Below are 25,031 nucleotides of genomic sequence, written 5' to 3'. Positions count from 1 at the left end.
GGCCTGGTTATGAAGCAGTGAAGAGGCAGGCACACAGGAAGTTACTCCGGTTTCACATCTGGAAGTTCCATCACAGGTCTGGCTGAAAATACCGGAAAAAAAAGTGCTTGTATGCAGTGCTTTTTCTTCTGTTTAAAAGCTGGGCAGCTGAGCAGAATGCGGATGGACCCTGTTTTAGTCAATGGAGTCCGTCCAGCGCTGTTTGGTTCTGTCCAGAGATGGAGCCTTTTGCGGTGGGCAGAATTCCCCAATGCAGATATGAAACCATCCTCATAGCCATTCTAGAACTATGAACGGTAAGAGAATAAGATGAGTAAAACAAAAGATGAAGATTTGGAGATCACCATATAAATAGTATTAAAAGCTGTGAATCCTTATAGCTATTAACCCTTTCCAATCCACTGTCTGACGTCTGAAGACATTATGATTTAAGGCTGTACAGCTCCGATGTTGGAAGACGTCCGTCGGGGTTCTCTTACTGTTTATTGCCAGCATCTCTGCTGTTGGAACCTATCCAATGTGTCACCTCACGCAGTACTGGCTTTAGCCAGCAGATAGCGCCGTTGTATAATGGCAGAAAAAGAGTAAGCCCCCTAGGAAAACCAGGATACAAATTGGATTGGAAAGGGTTAACCCTTTCCAATCCAATTTGTATCCTGGTTATCCTAGGGGGTTTACTATTTTTCTGCTGTTATACAATGGCGCTATATGCTGGCTAAAGCCAGTACTGCATGAGGTGACACGTTGGATAGGCTCCGACTATAAAAATGTAGTTAACACATAACTTTTTATAGCAAAATACAAATCTATGCCCCTGATTAAAAGAAACAGAGTACCTGTGTTAGTCAGCCCAGTGGAGTGAATCAGTCGCTGATTATGTGTTAACTACATTTTTCAGCTGTTGACAAAGGCCACTGTCTGGCCGAAACACGTTCAGAGTTTACCTGTTAGATGCATGCGTTTTAATCAATAAAGTTACTATTTTTAATGGTTGAAGCCCTCCTCCATATTTAGTTTCTCACATTTTACTTCCCTTGTTTCATTCTTGCCACATCGTCTCACACTTCCAGGATAGTGTGGTCATGTGCCAAGACCAGGAAGATTCAGCTTATCCCTGTCTCCAAGAAAAGTTAAATAAAAAGTGATCAAAAAGTTGTTTGTGCTTTAAAATCATACAAATTAATAACCTCACAAAAAATGAACCCCACACAGCTGCAAAAAATGAAGTGCTGAATCTGAGGATGTGACTGTAAGGCTGAATTCATACGGGGCGTAATTGCTGCGGAATTTCCGTGAAGACTTTCTGCACGGAAGTTCGGTCCGCAGCTTTTTATCCCGGTATTAGCCAGCAAAATGGTCGAGATTTGCAAAAATCTTGTCCACACAGTGAGGCTGATCTGTTGCGGCCAAGCCGCTCTGAAATTGACATGCCGAACAGAATTCAAAGACGCGGTATGTCAATTCTTTCTCCGTTTCCGCAGCAGCCTCTCTCCTTTCTATGAGAAGAGATGGTGTTAGCGAAATCCAGGTGGCAAAGCTGCTCCAAAATCTGGGCGCAGGGCCGCGGGTTTTGAATCTGTATTACTCTCGTGGAAATCTCGTGGCATTTCCATGCGGTCATTCTCGAGATTTCCACAAGATTTCGGCTCTGTGTGACCCCAGTGGTATACTTACCTTCCTTTGCTTTCTCCCACTGTCTGATCTCAAAGCTGCTGCTACTGAATGCACCCCACAGAGTACACAGGCATGCATAGAATGAGAGGAATAGTCCTAAGGATCTATGATGTACTGAGTTTTTGCGTCAGGACATCCACGATTGGGCCAGGACACTTGTTGTATTGTTATTACAAATACATAATTGTGATCAGAATATGCTTGTGTGAAACCCACCTAAAGCACGTTCAGATGGCAGTATTTGGTATCAGTATTTGAATGCCAAAACCAGGAATAGAACCTACAGAGAAACATTATAATGGAAAGATTTGCATCTCTTCTGCATTTTGGACCTACTCCAGACTTTGGCTTACAAATACTGACCAAATACTGCCATCTGAGTGGGGCCTTATAGTGGATCCGCAGCCCGGAAAACACTTTGTCAGCTTAAATCTTCGGAATTACTAATAATAGTTAAACAGAGCCAGCTGTCATGTTTTCACAGCGTTGGACGCTGCTAAACTCCCTCACTTTTTCAGCAGCAACCATAGAAGCCTATGGGAGCTACCAGCGTATATCAGCCACAAGATAGGGCAAGTCCTAAATGGACCTAAAAGTGCTGAATGGACCCCATTGACTACAATGGGATCTATTTGGATTCCCGCTCAGTTCCCCGGCTTTATCTTCCAGTATTCTGAGCTGGATCTGTGATGGAACCTCTGACTGGATGTTCTAACACAGATGTGAAATTGGCCTAGAAGGCTTCTTTCACACTAGCATTTTTATTTTGGTTGTGTGGCTCTGTCATAGGAGTCAAACAACGAAAATAGTGGAAATGTCAAGCCTGAACAGTTACCGATAGACCCCATTGGTTATAAGCCTGTTGGACTTCCAGCATGCTAACCAGCATTGTCCCAACATGCTGGATCTGTGCTTGACGCTTTGAATTGAGGCCTGGACACCAATCTGAATATAGCCTAAGTAGGCTGACCAATAACGTAAAGCTTTGATTAGAATAATTTGGTACTGTCTATACAATTATATTGCATAAGTTAGTAATATGTTCATATGCCCAGTATACAATGATGCACATAACTTCCAAGTCCCTTTTGAGAAATCCCTCTGTTTGCTTTATGACCCTCTTTTTGAGCTGATTAATTGCATGAATACGTTTTACCATATAGTTCCATGTCTGTCTGATCCCTACCGAGTTTCCCCGAAAATAAGACAGTGTCTTATATTAATTTTTGTTCAAAAAGGTTTAAAATTTTTTACATGTATAGCTGCCCGAACACTATTTAAATTGACTTTTTAATTAACTGTTAGCAGGGCTTAATTTTGGAGTAGGGCTTATATTTCAAGCATCCTCAAAAAGCCTGAAAAATCATTTTGCATCCTAAAAAATTCTGGAAAATCATGATACGTCTTATTTTCAGGGTATGTCTTATTTTCAGGGAAACAGGGTAACAGGATACTAGACCCCAGTTTCATTTAAAAAAATTCTATACTCAGTTATGTATTTATTTTTTTAATCTATGAACAAAAAACAAATACAGTGTATACACAATGAATGTTAATGAATCATAAGTGTCCTCCTTTAACTATCCAGATAGTTGGTAGGTATAGTATGCACTCAGGTGCTATTAGGGGACATTTTAGGGTCCCTTTACATGGAACAACTGGTCCGGCAGAGATTCCCAACAGGTCGTCCCAGCAATAATCGCTCCAGCCCGTCCGCCTACATTGACAGTAAGCAGCTAGTCATTCGTAAGTGAACAACTGCCTGTTTAGGTGGAATGATACGTTCATTTTTTTGCAAGCAGAAACTGAATGACAGGCGAACAAATTCTCATTCGTCATTCAGTTGGGGCATGCGTTTAGACTGGATGATAAGGTTCAGGTTCCTGTTGGGTGATTTACTGTCCCGTGTAAAAGGGTTCTTACACCTGAATATGTTTTCTTACCTACTAAGCAAGTTCAGCACTTCTTGTGCAAACACTACAGCTGTTTTAAATAAAGCACACTGGTGTGTATATGCACATTTCCTAATGTACATCTAAGTTCTTCTTTAGTAGATGATAAGTTTATGCCGCGCTGCTTATTTGTATAGTAAATATGTGATGCTTCCAACAACCTCCTCTCGTTCTTCTGCTCTTTCGCAACAGCAGCCGAGGTGTTCTCTCCTGACTAATAGGCACAACAGACGATCAGGTTACACTTGTTCGCCATCCCTTGGTGACCGCACGGTTGCTTTGTAACAGACAGAGTAAATGTCATGGCTATGAATTTTTAATGCGTTGCCTATGCTGTAGCTTTTCTCACCTCCTTTGCACGTCAGGTAGGTCTTTATCATTTTCTCAGTATTATTGTCATCTTGACATTTCTGTTTGTCCGTGAAGTGAGCTAGAAGAACAAGAGGATGTGTCTGAGCTCCGGCCTTATTGAGTGACCGTCATAGGCATGTATTCTACTGATTACACTTTGCTGGGTTCGGTTAAACTATTTACCTTTCATTACTTTGGATGTAATCTAATATGATATAATATAGTATATTTCAGTAAGTGTTTCTCAGCTCCGTCCTGTATCGTTGTTACAGTCTGAAAAAATGAGCATGTCTCACAGAGTGTTAACATATAACCAAGAGCAGTACAGGGTTCTCATGTTGGATTCAATAGCATAGAAATAGAGTACGTTGTATTGCTACATATTTCAATGTATTATTCCAGTGGGGGTGGTGGGCATTTTGCTAGCGGTCCCATTGCGCTGATAGCAAAGGCGTAGCTAGAAGCTCTTGGACCCCGATGCAAACTCTATAGCAAGCCCCCATCTACTGTGTGCTGTTTATAACACTGGTTTCTTCTTATGAAATGGAAGGGTCTTTGGGCCCCCTAAGGCTACAGGGCCCGGTAGCAACTGCTACCCCTGAAACCCCTATAGCTATGCCCCCACCTGATAGAGTAGCTATATAATTTACAGGTCGTTCCTTTCAAATCAGGTTTCCTGTAGAATAGTCTATAACGAAATCAGAAGGCAGTGTGAACATTTCATTAATGTAGATTGGAATAAGAATACTCATTATATGTAGCATATTTTCAGAAGTCTTTCTTCTTTGATTGATTACCTGTAATAATTTCCTACTTTGTTGCTATGAGAATTAGAAATCTGCCCAAACAATATGAAATGTATAAATAAGTAGCGTTGTCATGAGTACCAGAGATGTCATGGTTCTCCGGCACTTCATTTCTCCTAGGGAAGCAGAAAGCAGACACACTTTATTCAGGCTGAATGTATCAGGCTATGTTCACATCTGCGTTAGGAGCGTCCATCCGGAGGTTCCGTCACAGAACTGGAAGAAAAAGTCTGGTAAAATGCCGTACAACTGAACGGGGATCAAATGGATATCATTCTAATTAATGAGGATTGTTTGGCGCCGTTTAGTTCCGTCATAAGACAGATTCGTTTGGCCAAGGGATTCCCCTTTCCTGCTCCCACAATGGGGCAAGAAATAGGAACCCCCAAACGCAGGTGTGAACATAGCCTTAGCTGTATAAGAATGCTTCGTTAAAGGAGTATTCCCATCACAGCAAGTTATACCATATACATAGGATAGGAGATAACATGCTGTGGTGGGAATAGCCCTTTAAAGTGTACACACACTTGTGTTCATGTAAAATTACTGCAAATAGTTTACCTTAGAGGGGTTGTACCAAAATCAAAGAATAGAGGATAACCTTATGGTGGGGTCTGACCGCTGGGGAATCCACCAATCCTGAGAACAGGGTCCCTGCATGAATATAGCGCTGACTGCACATGCACTCCACCATTCCATTCATTTCGGTGATTATGCCAGAAATTGCCAAGCGTGGGAGCTGCGGTGGACATGTCACGATTTGACGTCAATCCCTACGAAAACGTGCAAAAGTGCTGCATGTTGATTGTACACGTTGACAGGGCTAATTCAGCGTGGGAATCCATGGACAAAAAACGCAGCAGAAAGCAGCAAATTTTGCCTTGGTTCTTTGAAGCGCAGTGAATTCCACCCAATGAACATAACGTTAGTGTGTTTTGCACGTTGCGGATATTGGTGCGAATCTTGATATGGTTAAAAACAATAAAGCAAAAAAGGGCTGCAGTGGGAAGGGGTTAAAAAATATAACTCGTCCCAAAAAAAGCAAGCTCTGATGATACACATAAAAAATAAAAGGAAAATAAAAAGTTTAAAGGGGTTGTCTCGCGCCGAAACGTTTTTTTTTTTTTTTGCATAGGCCCCCCGTTCAGCGCAGGACAAACCCAAGGGATGTGTTGAAATGAAAAAAAAAATTTTACTTACCCGAATCCCCTCTCTGCAACTTCTTCCTTCTTTTCCTCCAAGATGGCCGCCGTGATCTTCACCCACGTTGCACCGCGGGTCTTCTCCCATGGTGCACCGTGGGCTCTGTGCGGTCCATTGCCGATTCCAGCCTCCTGATTGGCTGGAATCGGCACACGTGATGGGGCGGAGCTATGCAATGACGCGTAGAAGGGGGCAGAGCCAGAACGCCGCTCGTGCCCGGACCGACCAGAAGGGAGAAGACCCTTCTGCGCAAGTGCGTCTAATCGGGCGATTAGACGCTGAAATTAGACGGAGCCATGGAGACGGGGACGCCAGCAACGGAGTGGGTAAGTGAATAACTTCTGTATGGCTCATATTTAATGCACGATGTATATTACAAAGTGCATTAATATGGCCATACAGAAATGCTTAACCCCACTTGCTTTCGCGAGACAACCCCTTTAAGTTCTGGCTGTAATGTCAAGTGGTCAGAATGGAAACAAATAAACTCCATGTGACTAGTTTCACATGAGCTGCTTATAACCACGTCTGTATGAAACTGGCCTAAAACACATATTAAATAGCCCATATTCTTTTAACTAGCCCATCAAAGTTCTACCTAGTGTACTACCCAGTGTTTTTTTGTTATGATGGGGAAGGGGGCACCAATAAAGAATTTTACACAGGGCACCATCTAACCTAAGGCCGGCCCTGGGTGGAACGGGGAGGGTTCTCAGGATCTGTGAGGATAGGGGATAACTTAATATTTTAGTAAAATCCCTTTAATGGTGAGACTGACAATTAATTTGGTATCGAAGTTGACATTGACTTTTTAAGATGTTTATATCTTAGTTGTCTCATCGTTGATCGTGTGTGACATGGCCATTGCTCAATGGCAACCCAAATGTGGGTATAAACATGGAACAGGCTTGGCTTTCTGAAACTACTTGAACAAGGGTCTGGCTACTGGAATGGGGAGAGCAGGTTGATGTGTAATAACCACACATTTTTCCTAGAAGTAGTGTGGTATTAACAAGCTGTTTGAATACCCTACCAACTGTATGTGGGCATAGTTTTGGCGATGTGCAGATGACCCAGTTTGTTTTTACCCTGGGGCATCCTTCAGTCTTTTTTTCTGGTGTTTTCTTTTTTGTTAAAAAGAAAAAGCCAGAAGCGTTGGATTCAAAGTTTTGAAGTTCCTACATTTTCTTGGTGTTTTTTTTTGGTCACACGGGTTTGTGTATGATTTTGTTTCCTTTTTACTATAGAGATGTCTATGGGAAAACACCTGAAAGAATGCCAGAACCAGAGCATGCTATGATTTGGAAAAAATGCTATAGACTTAATAAAAGTGAGAAAAAAACGCCATGGACTTTACATATTTTGACCTACATCTAATGTCTGGACCCTACATTTTATTCAGCAAAGAAAAAAAAGGAAAAACTGAAAAAATCACCACTATATTTTTGAGGGGAAAAAAGACCATGATACCAGCCTAGAGTAGTCAGAAGGAGCTCTCTGACTAGGGAACCAGGAAGGCAGCCTGTATGCAGAGGTATAACGTGAACCTTCTGGGCCCCAATGCAAAACCTGTAACAGGGCCCCCAACTATAATGCTTTATTCATAGTATTGGGCTCCCTATATGGAAAAGAGAGGCCTTATGGGCCCCCTAAGGCTCCTGGGCCCGGGGGCAACTGCATCCCCTATAGTTACACTAGTGCCTGTATGAGAGCCTAGTGGAGAGTAGGTTACTAGAAGTGTGTCTGACGTATAAAATCTGTTGGGTAGGCGAGTCTTTTTCCTTTTTATTTTAATTTTTTTTGCTTCCAGCCTTTAAATAAATAAAGCTGGCAACTGATAGGAGTTTTTCAAGCTAAGATAATTTTTTAAGCTGCCCCTGCCCCAAAACAACTAAATAGCTTATTCTCATCAGTCCCGGGTCCCTGCAACTCCAGCATCGCAGCTCAGTTCACCCCACTGCGGCTGTTAACAAGCTACAGAGTCAACCTGTGAATGGGAAATCACAGGCTGAGTGCAACTGGTAAACAGCATGATGGCGGGGCAAACGGAGGCGCGCTGGAGTTTTGGGTACCCGGGCCGGTGATTACAGGCTCTTTATTTATTCTAAAAATATATATTACCTATCTAAAGAAAACTTTGAATTTATTTACTGCCCTTGTTATACCTGTAAAGGCCAAACAAAATGGATTACTTTTATTATGTTCTAGCTATATATTCCTCTAATTGTTTTTAGTCATTTATTTGTTGATAGGAGGATTTAGTTGATATCTGTCATTTTTGAGGTCTATGGGTTTAACAATAGCGCTAAATAAGAATAAACTGTTTGGTTAACAGCTTTCTTAAAGGGGTATTACAGGACATAAGGATAGGACATCAACTATTGATTGGCAGGGGTCCGCTGCTTGTGATGCAGCCGGCCAGATGTCATAATCAGTGGTCAGTACCAAAAGTGTCATAGTTGGCTTCAACTCCATTGAAATTAATTTGAGTGATGCCTCCTATTACACTTCTTATTTAGCCCGCAATCGTATAAGTGTAATAGGGAGCACTCTCATTGATTTCAGTGGGAGTGAAACTGACTATTACACATTCAAGGTTGACGACTTATGGTGATGTCCAGCCCATTGCACTGACAGTAGGCCGAACGATCAGCTGATCAATGGGGATCCCAAGTAGCAGACCTCCGCCTATTAACTATTGATGACCTATCCTGAAGCTAGGTCCTGGAATACAAATGCAAGCAAACAAAAATAACAGAACATGCTATTTATTAGTATCGAAGGTTCCCTTCGGTGATAGAGATACTCTTGAAGAAAAGGGAGCTTTTCTGCCACGGTGATTTATGCTATTTATTAGCTTGCATTAAAACACTTTATTTGGCTTTTTTTAACAATCCTTTGCTAGCATCCTGGTTTGCTTCTTGTTGACAGTGTTGGGTGAGGACATGCACCCTTTTGCATTTCTGTTCTGTATTATTTGTAATTTTGTTATTTTACTGCTGTTGGCCTGATTTCAGTATGGATACAGACAGTGTCCTTTGACCTTTACAAAGATGATCCTGATAAATAGGAAATACCATCACAATTCTAAGTTGGTATTTAAAAGTTGCATGTATACTTATACTAGTAGTTATTAGTACATTATAGTAGCAGTGTTTCTGGTGGAGCATCAGACACACAGTAGCTTGATTACCACACAAGACAAACACAGCTTAGCTCCTTCCACAGCTGTGACATCACAGGTCCTTCAGCCCACCGGATCTCTGTGGTGGCGGTAGGTCAGTGTCTTTGGTTAGGGCTGCCGGGTTGTGTCTTCTGAGATAATAATGACTTAGTTGTTTTCTCCGTGTGTTATTTTTGTCCTCCCCTTCCAAGAGCCCTAACTGTGTTGTTCTTCTGTCGGTCAGACTCTGTGTTTTATATATATTGTAGAACCTTCAATGGAGTCACTAGGGGACAAAGCGATGACGCTAACAGGGGTGGAGCATGAGAAGCACTCACATACATAAAGACAAGTGGTCGTTAGTAGTTTGACGATTGTCATAATTTGTGACCCAAATTCCTGCCTTTTTTTAACTCCTTAAATGTCCATCCTTTTGACTTGATACTATAGATTTGCATAAAGATAACCCCTCACTGTTTATTTGCCCTACAATGGCATATGCATGTCATGGAGGTAAGGTCCCTCCTCTGGACCCCTCTGTAAGAGAGAAAATGGAATTCCACACTGTAAGAGTAATTCTTGCTCTTGTGGACTCACCAATGCATGGTGGTAATCCATGCAAGTGGTAGCATGTAATCTTAAATTCTATCACTAGACGCATCTTGGGAAACTGTTGGGGTTCTGGGTTTGTATGTGACTAAGGTAAAGATTGTCATGAAATCTGTATCTGTTTTTGTGTAGATTGCTTCAGGTATTTCAGTTTCTTCCCAGACTCCAAAAATATACTGATACGTACTGTCAATTTATGTTGTGGATTTTCACAGTTTCAAATGAGCGGGTGAGCTCAGCGATAAATCCACATCAACATCTGACACGTGTCAACATACACTAAATGTGAATTTGTCTGTCATTCAGTAAATTGTTGCTAGTTGTCACTTTTTAGTTTGGAGGTTAACAAAAACTAGTGCAATTTTTCTGTTGTATCATGTTATTTCTGGGATGAATTGATGGTCATTTACAGGAAGGTTTGTGTATACTGTGCACTAGGTTCACTTTGAATTTCTTGCTTGCATATCTATGTATATGCCACTTATGTTTGCTGCACCATCATGCCCTTCTCTATTACATCTTCTTATATCAAGATCCTCATTTTTAATACTTAATATAATTTCTTTTTCAATGTTGGTAGTGGTCTGATCCTCGATTCCCAGGAAAAATTCACTCACCTTTAAAGCTGTAGAAGAAACATTTGACTAAAGTGGTTAACTTTAGAAACGTCTTGTATTGTGCCTATCGTAATAGCAAAAAATGGAGAATGCTTGGTCATATTGAAAATGTCTTTGGCATTCTTGTTTGAGAATAAAGCAATGATTTCATCCTGTACTTTGTAGTTCAGCTATCGGGCAGATCACGGTGGTGACTCCAATCATTGTTTGTTTGGCCTACTGCTACTGTGTCACCTCTGAAGTTAATGTGATATTAGTCACTCTTTCAAGGACTTTCGTACAGGATTTTCTTCAGCATGCAAGCATGAGTGTTCTAGATGGAGCTTTAATGATAATGCAGTGCTTGTGTTAGAAGAAATTCTTCACACCATTCACCCATGCTAATCCGCACCACGGATCCGCAGCAAATACCGTCTACAGCATGCTATGGAAAACATTTTTTTCTGCAAGTGGAGGGAAAATCGCAGCATGCTCCATTTTTGCGCGGATTCCACGCAGACGGCTTCTATTGAAGTTAATAGAAGCCATCCAACCTACGGCCCATCAGTAATTAACATTGTGGACAGGTTGTGGATTCCGTGTCATCGCCTAGCAATGGCATGGGAAAAAAAAAATATGAAAAAAATCTATACACTGCGCATGTCTGACATCGGCTCGCCGCAATGAGTATTGAATAATATTTTAGCTTGTGCTCTCTTTTCTAGAATTTGTTGGAAAAACAGCATCTTGTCTATTTTTCCTATTATGGTGGCTTAGAAGACCCTTGAGAAATGATGAAACTTTTGGTTTGACCTTCAGTAATATCTAATGGGAAATTACCATGGCCAGTTGGATAAATATTTGTAATTGTAGCATCTGAATATCTGTAATTCATGAGCTACAAATGCTTTATCTAAATGTTCTCTGGAAGGTTCCTTACTGTTTTTAGTAACTGTTGCACAGGATTCATTACTTGACAATGCCTCTGATCACCCTGTTTTCTTAGAAGCAGTGTGACACATGGCCTCATGTAACTCTAACATTTTTATTTGGTACATTTTCAATTTCTTCACCCTGTCCAATGCCATCATATTCTTCTATGAAGCTAGTCTGGCCATTGTCATAGAATGGTAGAGTTGGAAGGGACCTCCAAGGTCATTGGGTCCAACCCCCTGCTCAGTGCAGGATTTACTAAATCATCCCAGACAGATCTATGTCCAGTCTTTGTTTGAACACTTTCATTGAAGAACTCGCCTCCTCCAGTGGTAACCTGTTCCACTCATTGATCACCCTCACTGTCAGATGTTTTTTTCTAATATCTTCTAACGTATTCGCGAGACACAAACATATAGGCTTCATTTATGAAATAAGTATCCACAGCATGACCACATACAATAAAGCATTTGGCTAATAAAAGTAATTTAAATTACTTTGACTAATGGTACCGATTCTTATATTATGCTACATGTAACGGTGACACCACATACAGGGCTAGCTTTAGGTTAGATAGCACACTGTGCAAAATCTTTTTTCCCCAGCATGGTAAGAATCACTAGGTAAAACAGTTCTGGGACGTCACCTCAGGCAAGAGAGGCAAACTGCAGCTCTACTAGCCATGGCAACACAGCACAGCGGTGGGCAAGCACAAAACACTGGCCCATGAGTAGAAGGCCATTGTTAGGTATGTTCACATGTAGGAATTAACTGTGGAATTTTCTGACATAATTTTTGGCACGGATCCACGTGCGGATTTTATCCTGTTCATGACAATGGACAAAATGTGCATGTGAAATACTTATGCGTAAAAATCGCGATTTGTCACTTCTTGATGCGGAAATGTGATTTTCCGCATCAGAATCCCACTTGTGGATTTTGTCTGGATTTCAGAGGCATAATTCACACATAAAATGCTGAATTCCATCATGTGAACATATCCTTAGAGTGTGTTCACACCGTGGATTTGCTGCAGCGGAAAGGACCCACAACAAATTCACACCAAAATTTGAACCATTTTGATGTAGACTTTGATGTGGATTTGCTACAAATTATATAGTGAGTGCTGGGGCCTGGTGGGAAGAGGAGTGAAGATGCTCCTATGCATGATTGGAAATACTCAGAGTGTCAGTACCATCAGCAGCCAATGTGTGAGTGTGTTAAAGTCATTAACCCTCTCCAGCAGCTGGAGGTTTAGAAGTGGGGCAGGCGTCCCTGGATCAGAAGAGCGCACCTGGTGGTGCCCACTTCATCTGGGTGAAGTGATGCACCCTGTAAAGTTGAACAGGTCACACACTCCAAAGGCAAGCCCTGACCACATATTTCTAGCACGCTTTAGAAGCTATCGGAAAGACAAAGTTTTATAAAATAAAATGAGGTGTCACTAATAAAAATATTTTCTACGAATTAAAACTGTCTCTGGGATTCCCAGTAAAGTTGCTCGATCGAGCATTGCCCTTAGTGAGTACCTGCCCGCTCGGAAGAAAAGATTTGGCTGCCGGCGGCGGGCGGAGAGCTGCGGGGGAGAGCGGGGGGATCTCTCTCTCCCTCTCTCCCCCGCGCTCACCGCCGCAACTCCCCTGTCACTCATGCCAGCAGCCGAACCTTTTCTTCTGAGCGTGGAGATACTCGCTAAGGACAATGCTCGCTCGAACAATTGTCCTTAGCGAGTATACTCGCTCATCTCTAATTCCCAGCAATCAGTGCAGAAGTGCAAGACATGGTCATCGGGATTGGAGCAGGCAGTCTCAAAAAGTAGCTTCACTCCCATTAAAATCAATAGGGGTGAAGCTGCCTCTAAGACTTTCTGCTTAACTCTTAATGCGGAGATGAAAGTGAAATAGGCAGCTTTGCACCCATTGATTTCAATGGGAGGGAAATCGATTCTGAAAATTCCTGCTGCGACCCCGATGATGATGTCTTGTCTTGCTGCACTGATAGTGGGCTGGACAATCAGCTGATCCCTGGTGATCAACTACTGATGACCAATAGCGAGTCATCAATAGTATTTGCCCGAAAAACCCTTATAATAGCCAATAAGTCCACCCTGTTAAACTTACTGTATCCTCATCTTTTGATCACTGAAACAAATTGCAATGATGTATATAAATACCTTACATTTTGCTAGGCTTGTAAATGCCTGCATAACATGTCTGCTTGTCCTGCTTTGTCCTTTTTGCTCTACTGTATGTTATGATTTCAGGTATTTTTGTTTACCATTTGAAGGAAATTATATACACACATATACAGAGGGGTCTGGTACTGCCACACCTTCCTGACTTCTGACCATAAGATGCATGCACTTTTTAGCAAGATTGGTGTTCCTGTGTGATGTGAGTCGAGCTTAAGAATCTGAGGCTTGACTCATTATCGACTAAGTAAATACAGCCTAAGGCCACCTGCACACGGGCGGAAATCCCGCGGCAGGATTTCCCGCAGGATTTCCGCCACTAAAAGCCTGCATAGGAGTGCATTACAATACGCACTCCTATGCAGACGGCCGCGGTTTGGCCGCGCGAAATGTCGCGCGGCAAACAAACCGCGGCATGTCCTCTGCGAGCCCCGCACAGAAACGTCACTCACCCGGCCGCCGGCTCCGGTCTGCGCATGCGCCGGCTGCCCGGCAGGCGGCACACGAAAGAGCCGGGGCCGCCGGGCGCGGGTGAGTACGCGTTCGTCTCTGCAGGCGCTCGGGTCGGGTCCCGCAGCGAGAATTCTCGCCGCCAGATCCGACCCACTCGTCTGCAGGCGGCCTTAGTGTGAATCAATTATCAGAATTGATATTCTTTACTATAGTGATTTATTAGCATTGTATTGTATATAGTGAATAAATATACTCTTTCTATTCCATACAGGTGTGCACCAGACTGCTGACAGGTAAGAGCCAGAAGAAAGAGAGCAGAGAAAGCTAAAAAGAAACAAATGTAAGTTTGCAGGTTTGTAGTTTTCCGAGTTTACTTTTTATATGGTCACCGATTTCACATATAGCTCTAATATATGTAAGATTTCTGCAAGGATACCATCAGTATGATGACATGAAATGTGGTATAATATTAGTTGAATGAAAGTATAGGACATGCTTCAGGTCCAAGATGGAGGAATAAACACGTTTTCTCTTGCACCTGAGATGCTATCATGTATGCTGTTTAACAGAAGCAAGAATGTCTGATTCAAAGCACAAGTATTTTGACCAGCAGTTAAACAAATTTTAATATTTAGAGTGAATTCAAACAAGACAATTACATGTGTTATACACTTATTTGGAGAGAGACGGGGTGCGGGTGGTTCAGGAGGTACAGGGGCAGAGAGGAGGTACGGGGGAGCACAGAAAACAGTACAAAAGTTACATACGGTATTTCATTATTAGAAAAAAGAACGGGGAATGATAAGGAGGTAAAGGGACAGTAGATGTAAATGATAGGCAAAGTGGAAGGTGTGGGGAGCCATAGGTAGGGGCAGGGGGCATGTTGTGGGGGTGGGGTATTAGATCAGGAGATTTGGTATGCCTCCCTGAAGAGATGCATTTTTAAGGTGAGTCTGAGGTTCCGTGCATCAGGGATTGTCCGAATGTCTTGGGGGTAGTGCGTTCCAGAGGAGCGGTGTTGCTCTAGAGAAGTCCTGGAGGCGAGCGTGTGAGGATCGAATTAGAGGGGCGTTTAATCTCAATGTGTTGGCTGATCGGAGTGTGCGGGCTGGGTGGTGTACGGACAGGAGGGAGGCAATGTACGATGGTGCAGTACCATGGACAGCTTTGTGGGTGAGGGTGATGAGTTTGAATTTAGTTCTGTAGTGCATGGGTTAGCCAGTGCAGCAACTGGCATAGTGCGGAGGCGTCTGAGAAGCTGCTGGATAGGAAAATTTGTCTAGCTGCCGAATTTATTATGGTTTGGAGAGGGGAGAGTCTAGTGTGGCGAAGGCCAATGAGCACAAAGTTACAGTAATCAAGTCGGGAATGGATGAGGGCGACAACAAGTGTCTTTAGCATGTCCGTGGTGGGGAACGGCTGGATTTTAGCAATATTTCTGAGGTGCAGGTGGCATGTTCAGGCCAAGGATTGGATGTGGGGGTGAAAGAGAGGTTATAGTCCAGTGCGACCCCAAGACAGGGGGCATGCTGTTGGGGGTTATTATGCTAGACACTCGAATGGAGATGTTGGGGGGAGGTCAGTTGGAAGGTGGAAAGACGAGGTGGTCAGTTTTAGAGAGGTTAAGTTTGAGAAAAAGGGAGGACATAGTATTAGAGACAGTGGACAGACAGTCAGTGATATGTTGGAGGATTGGTTCAGAGATGTCATGGGAAGCAGTGTATAACTGTGTCATCAGCGTAAAGATAGTATTGGGAGGTCGAATTTGCAGATGGTTTGTCCAATTGGGGCTGTGTAAATAAAGAAGAGGAGGGGACAGAGGACCGAACCCTGGGACACCCCAACTGTGAGGGGGAGCGGAGAGGAGAAGCTGAAAAAGTAGTCAAAGAGGTAGGAGAAGAATCAGGAAAGCGCAGTGTCCTTTAGGCTGATAGAGTGGAGCATAGTGAGGAGGTAGTCATGGTCAACAGTGTCAAGCAGCAGAAAGGTTTAGGAGGATCAGTAGGGAGTACTCGCCCCTCGACTTCGCTGTCATCAGGTTGTTTGACACTTTTGTGAGGGCAGTTTTGGTTGAGTGTGTGGGGTGGAAGCCGAACTGGAGGGGGTCGAGGAGAGAGTTGTCAGAGAAAAAAAGCATGTGAGGTGGGAATAAACCAGGCATTCTAGTAGTTTTAAGATTAAGTGGAGGTTTGAGATGGGTCGGTAATTGGCAACTTCAGTCGGGTCAAGGGTAGTTTTTTTTTAGCAGTGGGAAAATGATGAAGTCTTTGAATGAGGAGGGGAAAATGCCAGAGGTCAGGGAGAGGTTGAAGATGGGGCTGAGGTGGGTAATGACAGCCAGGGAAAGGAGGAGGTGTGAGGGAAGATGGTCGCTAGCGCAGGTGGTGGGGCGGGCAGCAGAAAGCAGTCTGTAGACTTCTTTCTCTGTCATTGGTTCTAGTATAGATAGTGAGTGAGTGAGTGATGGATGCAGTGCTGAGAGACCGGGCTCGGGGCTGGGTGTGTAATATTCAGAGATTTCTTTTCGGATATTTTCAATTTTTTTTTCCCTTGAAATGGGCGGCTTGTTTTCCAGCACTGAGATTTGTCATGGGGGCCTGTTCTTTGGGGCTGAGGAGGGAGCGGAATGTATCGAAAAGTCATTTGGGGTTGTGGGATAGTGAGGAGACGAGGTGGGTGAAGTAGGTTTGTTTGTTTGAAGTCATTTAATGTTTATACAAACAAGTGAACAAAATCCCAAAACTTCAGTGGCTTTTTTATTTTGTTTTGAGCATACTGGAGATGAATATTTTTGTGTTTTTGGGGCAGTAGAGTTGTACATCTTGGAGTATGTATCTTATTATGCAAACAGAAATCTCAGTGCCTGTGCCACCAAATTTTATTGCAGGTCTTTTGCAGTCACTTGAGTGTTTTTAATAACCTGGTGGTACCTGGGGATAGCTTTACGTTTCTGCCACGTCCAGCCTGCGTTCCTTTAACTTTGAACTTGTGAACTATGCTTCCAACTGTATCTCTGGCAACAGTCATTGCCTTTGCTATCTTTTTGCATCCTTTTCCTTGGTTATCTCTAGTCTTAACTTTCAAGACAACTGTCCATATTTCTAACATACCATGAAACATCACAGTCAACAAAACCCTAGCCAGTCCATGTATTTGTTGCATTTCATCTCAAGCACACCTGATACAACTAATAAAGTTCTTAATTGGCTGCATCAGGTGTGTTGGAGACCTGATTTGCAATTGTATATTCTTATGAAGGATTCTATTTAGGGGGTTGAATAACTCTGAGACTGTATTAGTCATTAAAAGTAGTATTTTGTGTTTGAATTTGGAGTAACTACTTGTTATATTAGTTGTGCTGAGCTATTTAAAGGGCCACTATGGGGATTTTTTAAATTCACGCATTATATAGCTATCCCCCAGTTTATATAAGTGGTCTATTGTTTATATAAGTGGCCTATTGTTACCTTGATTAGTTAAACCTTTCCCTTTGAATCTCCCAGTCTATTTTCCTCAGATGATCATATGATCCCAGTTCTGACCAGCTCAGATTTCCTTGGGGTTATATATTCATTTTCAATTAAATTCTCAGTTTATGTGATGCTGTTACATAATTCATAGCACAGAAACTGTCTAGAGGAGGACACAGACACTACTATCCCAGTTACTGATGATCACAGAGCTCCTCTCACACAGTTATAATAGAGGAGATCGTCCTCCTGACTGTATACTTATGGTCTGTATTAGATATGATCGAACATGTTCGGCCCCGCCCCTTTTCACCCGAACACCGAACTTTGCGAGTACTTCCGTGTTCGGGCGAAAAATGTTCGGCGGTCGCCGTGGCAGCGCGGGGGGGTGCGGCGGGGAGTGGGAGGGAGAGGGAGAGAGAGAGGGCTCCCCCCTGTTCCCCGCTGCTGCCGCCCGCGCTGCCACGGCGACCCCCGCCCCCCGGCGGCCCCCGAACATTTACGCCCGAACACTGAAGTGTTCGGGAAAGCCGGTGTCCGGGTGCGTAAGTGTCCGTAACGGACACGTTCGATCATCTCTAGTCTGTATCTTATTTAGGTGAAGCTAAGATAATGATAATTAAACTGTTCTGACATTCTGACCCACACCACAGTGCACTATGATCATGGCAACAGTCCTCATGGTTTAGTAGGACAGATCTGAACGCATTGAATTCCATTTGGTCAGAAGTTTGCATCGATATATTTAAGTCAAAACTTGGATTGTAGCCTGTAGAGAAAGTATTTGGATCCAGTTCTGGTTAGGGCTTACAAATACTGATGCAAAATACTGACCGAATACTGCCAACTAAATTGGGCCTCACTGTTGTGTGGAGTGCTGTGCTGCAAACTCTCTCTCCATGGTTAAGAAAAAGCTAGAAAAGCAAGCTTAAATGAATATATAACACATTTCACTATCTAGGGGGAAGGAAAGCGGTACACTAATTCTTTGCCTCAGGTAAGGAAACACCAAAGTACAGCTCTGAAATCCAACTCTGGCAATTTTCTTTCCACAGAACACCTCCACTGAATTGAGATGAGCTGGTCTTTTCTACGAGACATACTAAGTGGTGTTAATAAATATTCAACTGGCATTGGAAGAATCTGGTTGTCTGTGGTCTTCATCTTTCGGCTCCTAGTGTATGTTGTTGCAGCAGAAAATGTTTGGAAAGATGAACAGAAGGAGTTTGAGTGCAACATCAGACAACCCGGATGTGAAAATGTCTGTTTTGACCACTTCTTCCCCATTTCTCAAGTTCGACTTTGGGCTCTACAGCTAATAATGGTGTCTACACCTTCTCTCCTTGTGGTACTTCATGTGGCTTATCGTGAGAGTCGCGAGAAGAGATACAACAAAAAGTTGTATGAGAACACTGGAAGCATGGATGGTGGTCTATTTTGTACATATGTTATTAGTCTGCTATTCAAAACCGTTTTTGAGATTGGTTTCCTCCTGCTCTTTCACAAATTATATGGTGGGTTCAGTGTTCCAAGACTAGTGAAGTGCGACATTGATCCTTGCCCGAATCTTGTAGATTGCTACATCTCTAAGCCTACAGAAAAGAAGATCTTCCTGTACTTCGTAGTAGTTACATCAGGACTATGTATAATACTCAACCTCTGTGAGCTGATGTACCTCCTCTCAAAATACTTTTCTAAATGTTGCCTAAAACGGTACGCAGGAAAAGTGATCTCAGCTCAGTGTAGCTGTAAAAACCAACATCAAACCCTGGTCCAGGATGTTACAGTACAACAGTCTACCAGCAATTCAACTGAAAACACTGCAAATTCTTAAGAGGTCAAAAACAAATTTGATACATAAACTTTAATGATGTATAATGATGTAGTGCTATAATATACACAGTATCATATGTCAGGATAAACCAGTTATATGCTAGTCTGCAGAATGAATAGATTTCTTATTTTTGTACTGTAACATTTACTTTAATATTGGTTTACGTGGAGCTTCTCAGCATACTGTATGCTCTTTGTTCTAAGTGAAGAGAATCTGTGGTCATACACACATGTCCTTGTAGCACACGACTGGAGTCAGAAGGTGTCATGTTTTGTTACATTAGAGCTATGATGTCATCACTATACAGGTATTTAAAGGGGTTCTGTATTTTTTCTAGTTAATAAATAACATTGTAATATCACTGTGAAATTACTATACACTGTGGTACTCAAAATACATACATTTTTTTTTAAATTTTTTTTTTTAAAGAGAACTGACACATCCCCACTGCACCATAAACCAAGGGGATTTGACCTGGAGCCGGGTGAGGTATTCTTTATACTCACCCACTCTAAGATCCAACAGTGTCCCCCTCTGAAGTCGGCACGTCAGAAAATCCAACTCTTTTCAGTGTCCCTGGCCCTTGTTCTCCTATACATGTCTATGGGAGAAGCGCACACACACAGGACTCTTAACCCCTTAACGATTGCCCCATCGGGAAACTACGTCCTCAGTAAGTGGGCTTTAATCCTAGAGGATGTAGTTTTATGCATCCTCTTAGGATTAATGCGCACTTGCCTGAGGACGTGACAGCTCCATGCTGTCGGTGCCCGCAGGTAGCCGACAGCATGGAGCTGTCATCCCAGGATGCGGGCAGTCCCCCCCGGTATTGTGATCGGCGGTATCCAATGGATAGCGCCTATCGCAAAAAAGTAAAGAAAAGTGCCCAAAAAGTTAGATATTCAGCTGCCCTGATGGATCGGATCCATCAGAGCAGCTGAAAATTCTTACCTGGCTTGTCGGCGGTGTCCCCCGGAGATCGGGTCCTCCCGGACCCGCCGGCGGTCTTCTGCGCATGCGCGCCAGATGAGGACGTCAGGCGCATGTGCAGAAGCCCGGGAGCCCCTGGCAAATTTGAAATCTCCTGGCTCCCGGCTCCTGAAGGTAGCCGGGAACCAGGAGGTGTTACCGCGGTCCCAGGGCACGCGATCGCCGCTATCCATTGGATAGCGGCGATCGCGAAAAAGTTTAAAAAAAAAAAAAAGTTTCACCTCCCCTCATGGATCGGATCCATGAGGGGAGGTGAAAATACTCACCTAAGTCGTCCACGATGTCCCGGGACCCGAATCCCCGTCTGCGCATGCGCACCCGATGATTGACATCGGGTGCGTGCACAGACTGGCTCGAGCCCCGGGAAATTTAAAATCCCTCTGCTCTTGGCTGCCATGTGTAGCCAAGAGCAGAGGGATGTCACCAGGGACATGATCACTGTCATCCAATGGATGACAGTGATCATGTAAAGTAAAAAAAAGTGTAAAAAGTGAAAAAAAAAGTTTTAAAAAGTTTTAAAAAAGTTAAAAAAGCTTGCGTTTCATCTCCCCCCACGGATCATATCCATGAGGGAGGATGAAATGACGTACCTAAGGCCCGCGGATTTATCCGCGGACCTTACGCCAGCTTCTGCGCCCGTCGCCAAAATGGCGAACGCATGCACAAAAGCCGTGGATTGCCAGGATAATTTAAAATCTCCCTGCTCCTGGCTACAAAACTTAGCCGAGAGCCTGGAGATTTCACGGGGACCGCGGTGAGCGGTTCCTCGTCACGTGTTCGCCGTTATCCAATGGATAATGGTGATCACGTAAAAGTAAAAAAAAGGTGAAGCTTCATCTCCCCTCACCGATGCGATCGGTGAGAGGAGATGAAACTTTTTACCGGAGGCCTCCGTATTTGCACCCCGACGCGATCTTCCTCCGTGAACTTACCCGGATTCTGCACATGCGACCGCCGGCAAAACAGCGAACACATGCGCAGGAGTCGGGGAGCACAGGAAATTTAAAATCTCCTTGCTCCCAGCGACCAACGGTCGCCGATAGCCTGGAGCAGTGACCTTGTTGAGCGGTACCCGGTCACGTGATAAAAAGGTAGCGATCTACCTTAGGCCGGTCTCACATGACCGGATAGGAATTACGGATTCCGCATGCGTCTGATCCGCGGTAATACGCAGATGAAGCGCATTGGATTACACAATTCCGCTCACATTAGCAGGTCGGAATTGCGTAATCCACTCGCAGAAAAGAGAACGCAGCAGGTTCTATTTTACCGCGGATATCCACAACATAGAGCCCATTGTGCTCCATGGTCGCGGATATACCCGCAGCCCATACGCAACTACATTGTATACGGGCTGTGGGTACCCGCGTCATCGCTAAGCGACGGTGCGGGAAATACAAATTTAAAAAAAGTACTGCGAATAACCGCCCGTGTGAGTAGGCAGTTATGCGCAGTACTATAGGCGGCCGTACGCAGGGACACAGCCGGGCTCACAGCTGGGATCCACTGCGGGCCTCTGCAAGCGGATTCCACCTACGGCCGTGTGAGCCCGGCATTATTCAGACCGCTACCTGTAATACGCAATTTACAAGAAGCCCCGGGAACGCTCGCCTTCCTGCAGTTCCAGGAGCAGCTTGTTGAGCGTCTTCTGTGCGAGACCGCCGCACCTCATCAAGCTTACGGAGACTCACAGAGCGCCACTTTTTACACCCTATACCCACCACTGAAGACAAGAAATGACCCCCAAAAAGCATGAGAGGAGGGGGGGGATACCCGGTTTTATTGCCCCATGTACCCATCCCAACCAGCCTCCGTAATTACCCGTCTTCGGAAATACCACACAGTTCACATTATTACTTTTATCTAAGATTCGGGGAACGCCGAAAAGGGCGCGGAGTGTGTGGGGGAGGGGCAGGGGATTTTTAGGGAGTCAATTTTTATTCCGTACAAATGAACAATGGGGCCTTGAATTTATTCAGTTCTGCCCTGAAATCCAACGGGTGTTCCCTGCATTACAGGCCTAACCATGTGTCCTATAAGTAGATTAGGGCCACAATGGGTATGTTTTTAAACACAGGACAAATGGGGGTATCCATTTTGGGGTGAAAGTCTTCATTCCTATGTAAACTGTACAAAAAAACCAGTTTTTAAATTGACAAAAAAATGAAAAACGTAATTTTTTCCTTCTGCTTTGCTTAGATTTATTCAAAAACTGTGGGGTCAAAATACACAGTACACCCCTAGATGAATTCATTAAGGGGTCTAGTTTTTAAAATGGGGTCATTTGAGGGGGTTCTCTGTCATTTTAGACGCTCAATGGCTCTATAAGTGGGCAATGGGGCCTGGAATTTATTCCGTTGTACCCTAAAATCCAACGGGTGCTCCTTCCATTATAGGCCTAGCTATGTGTCCTTTGAGTAGATTAGATCACAAGAAGATGTAACCACATAGCGCCTCAAGGTTGTCATTCGATGGAAACCAATACTATTCTGATCCTCCAATGCAAGGGGGAGAGCTGCAGAAATAATTGGGGTCTCTCATAAGAGAGTGATCCCAAAGAAATGAAATACAAAAGAGCTATCAGCAAACAAAATTTTCTGCGCTCAATAAATAGTGTGTATCCACAAATAGTAGTCTGTCAAAAATACATAGGAGTTACACTTACTGGGGAGGAGGGGGGTATGATGACCATGAGCCCCCTCCTTGAAGTGATATCTCCTTCTGTCTCCAGATAGATGTTTCCACACGTTTAGAGATGAATAGCACCTTTATTTTCAAACTTCACTAAAACAACGGGCAACGCGTTTCAGTGCACACAGGCACCTTTCTCAAGCCATGGTTAGACAATATAACCGTTACATATGTATAGTAAATGGGTTACTTACATTACATGCCGCTGGTGTCTCTCAGTGGTGGCAGCCATATTGGAGGCGTGTCTCAATATACCGACGTCATCACGCCGGTCACGTGGTCGGCGTCACGACGTTCCACCACTGCTAGTAAGACCCGGTGGTAGCGGCCATATTGGGGGCGTGTTGTAGCAAATCCACGTCATCACGCCGGTCACGTGACCAGTGTTCCGACGTCCACCATCGGGGGACATGATTAATGATGGACGTCGGAAGCAGTTTTTAAAAACGACAGAATTGCCAAAAAAACGAAAATCACATTTTTTTTTCCTTTTGCTTTGCTTGAATTCATTCAAAAACTGTGGGGTCAAAATGGGCAGTACACCCCTAGATAAATTCGTTAAAGGGTCTAGTTTTCAAAATGGGGTCACTTGTGGGGGTTCTCTTTGGTTTTGGCTGCTCAAGAGCTCTACAAAAGTGCTATGGGTCTAAAACGCCTTCAAGCAAAATTTATGTTCTGAAAGACACCGACTACTCCTTTCATTTTGGGTCCCGTTGTGCATCCAGACATAAGATTAGGGCCACAATGGGTATGTTTCTGAACACGGGAGAAACGGGGGTATCCATTTTGGGGTGTAAATCCTGATTTTCATGGGCAATATAGGAAAAAAATATGTCTTTAAAATGACATATTTGCAAAACTATGAAATTTTATTTTTTCTCCTCTAAATTGAATTAATTCCTGAAAAAAACTGGTAGGGTCAAAATACTCATGACACCGCTCAGTGAATACGTTAAGGGGTGTCGTTTTTAAAATGGGGTCATTTGGGGGGGTATCTATTATTCTGACACTCATGAGCCTTTGCAAACTTGGCTTGGTGCAGGAAAACAAAGTGTTCCTCAAAATGCTGAAAAGTAATGTTAAATTTGTACGTCCTATAAATGGTTAAAAAAAACCACAAAAGTTTTTCAAGTGTGCATTCAGAATAAAGTAAACAGATGGAAATATATATCTTATCAAAAATTTGTACAGTATGTTTGGCCATATTTGATATTACAGTTGAAAATTTGAAAAAAGACAATTTTTTCAAAATTTTTCCAATATTGGTACTTTTAATAAATATACACAAATTATATCGGTCTCTTTTTACAACCAAAATGAAGTACAACATGGGGCGAAAAACCAATGTCAGAATCACTTGGATATGCAAAGCCTTTACGGAGTTATGCTACGTTGAACAACGCATGTCAGATTTCCAAAATTTGGCTCCGTCACTAAGGCGCAAACAGGCTTTGTCAATAAGGGGTTAAGAAGAGTCAGATTTTCTCCAACACGATCTTTGGAGGGCAACACTGCTGGATCGCGGGTGAGTATAAATATACATCCCCAACGGCTTCATAACTTAGTTTACGGTGCTGTGGGTCGTGACAAGTACCCTTTAAAAGTGGCAGAGCTAAATGAGATGCTGTTTTGGTAGCAAATATTTAGTGCAATCCAAGCCATTAAGACAACAGTGCAGTACACGCTCATAAGTCCAGTCTCACACAACCAGGTCGGATTCCGCATGCGGGTGCCTACAGAGGAATCTGGACCTGACCGCGGACGGCGACCCCGCATACCTTGTTTTTCCTATACTGTGGATGACCACAGATGCTCACCGTCGGTCATGTGCAGTACAGATTTTTTTTTTAAAATTGTATTTCCTGTGCTGTCGCTAGGTGATAACATGGGTACGTGCGGCCTATCCATAATGTAACTTACGAATTGGCTGCGGATCAGATGGCTTGCATTGACTTAGATGAAAGCTGTACGTGCGTAGTTCATGCTGCAATTTTATTCTGCTTGTGGAAGTCACTATCCGCTCATCTAAGTGGATATGCAAATGTTCTATTTTTTCAATGTGCAGAATACCGCGGATCACGGGTGACGATCACAGATTCTACAATTCACATTTGG

The 25,031-nt window shown here is 43.4% G+C and overlaps 1 protein-coding gene across 3 annotated transcripts; it reads left to right on the top strand.

Annotated features, from left to right (window-relative positions):
* Nucleotides 1-3,818: 3,818 nt before the first annotated feature.
* Nucleotides 3,819-19,596, top strand: GJB7 (gap junction protein beta 7). Of its 3 annotated transcripts, none has more exons than XM_066605082.1 (3): nucleotides 3,819-3,991; nucleotides 14,203-14,271; nucleotides 18,457-19,596. In XM_066605082.1, exon 3 carries the CDS (start codon nucleotides 18,477-18,479, stop codon nucleotides 19,233-19,235), a length of 759 nt encoding a protein of 252 aa, XP_066461179.1. In that variant the 5' UTR covers nucleotides 3,819-3,991; nucleotides 14,203-14,271; nucleotides 18,457-18,476; the 3' UTR covers nucleotides 19,236-19,596. The 3 variants fall into 3 exon arrangements, with proteins under 3 accessions (XP_066461179.1, XP_066461197.1, XP_066461189.1); XM_066605100.1 differs by having other exon boundaries at nucleotides 14,203-14,283; XM_066605092.1 differs by lacking the exon at nucleotides 3,819-3,991 and adding an exon at nucleotides 4,029-4,111.
* Nucleotides 19,597-25,031: the final 5,435 nt, after the last annotated feature.

This window comes from Eleutherodactylus coqui, chromosome 1 (genome assembly GCF_035609145.1).
Source record: "Eleutherodactylus coqui strain aEleCoq1 chromosome 1, aEleCoq1.hap1, whole genome shotgun sequence".
Lineage (NCBI taxonomy): Eukaryota > Metazoa > Chordata > Amphibia > Anura > Eleutherodactylidae > Eleutherodactylus > Eleutherodactylus coqui.
This window is presented reverse-complemented; position numbering and strand designations above follow the sequence as displayed.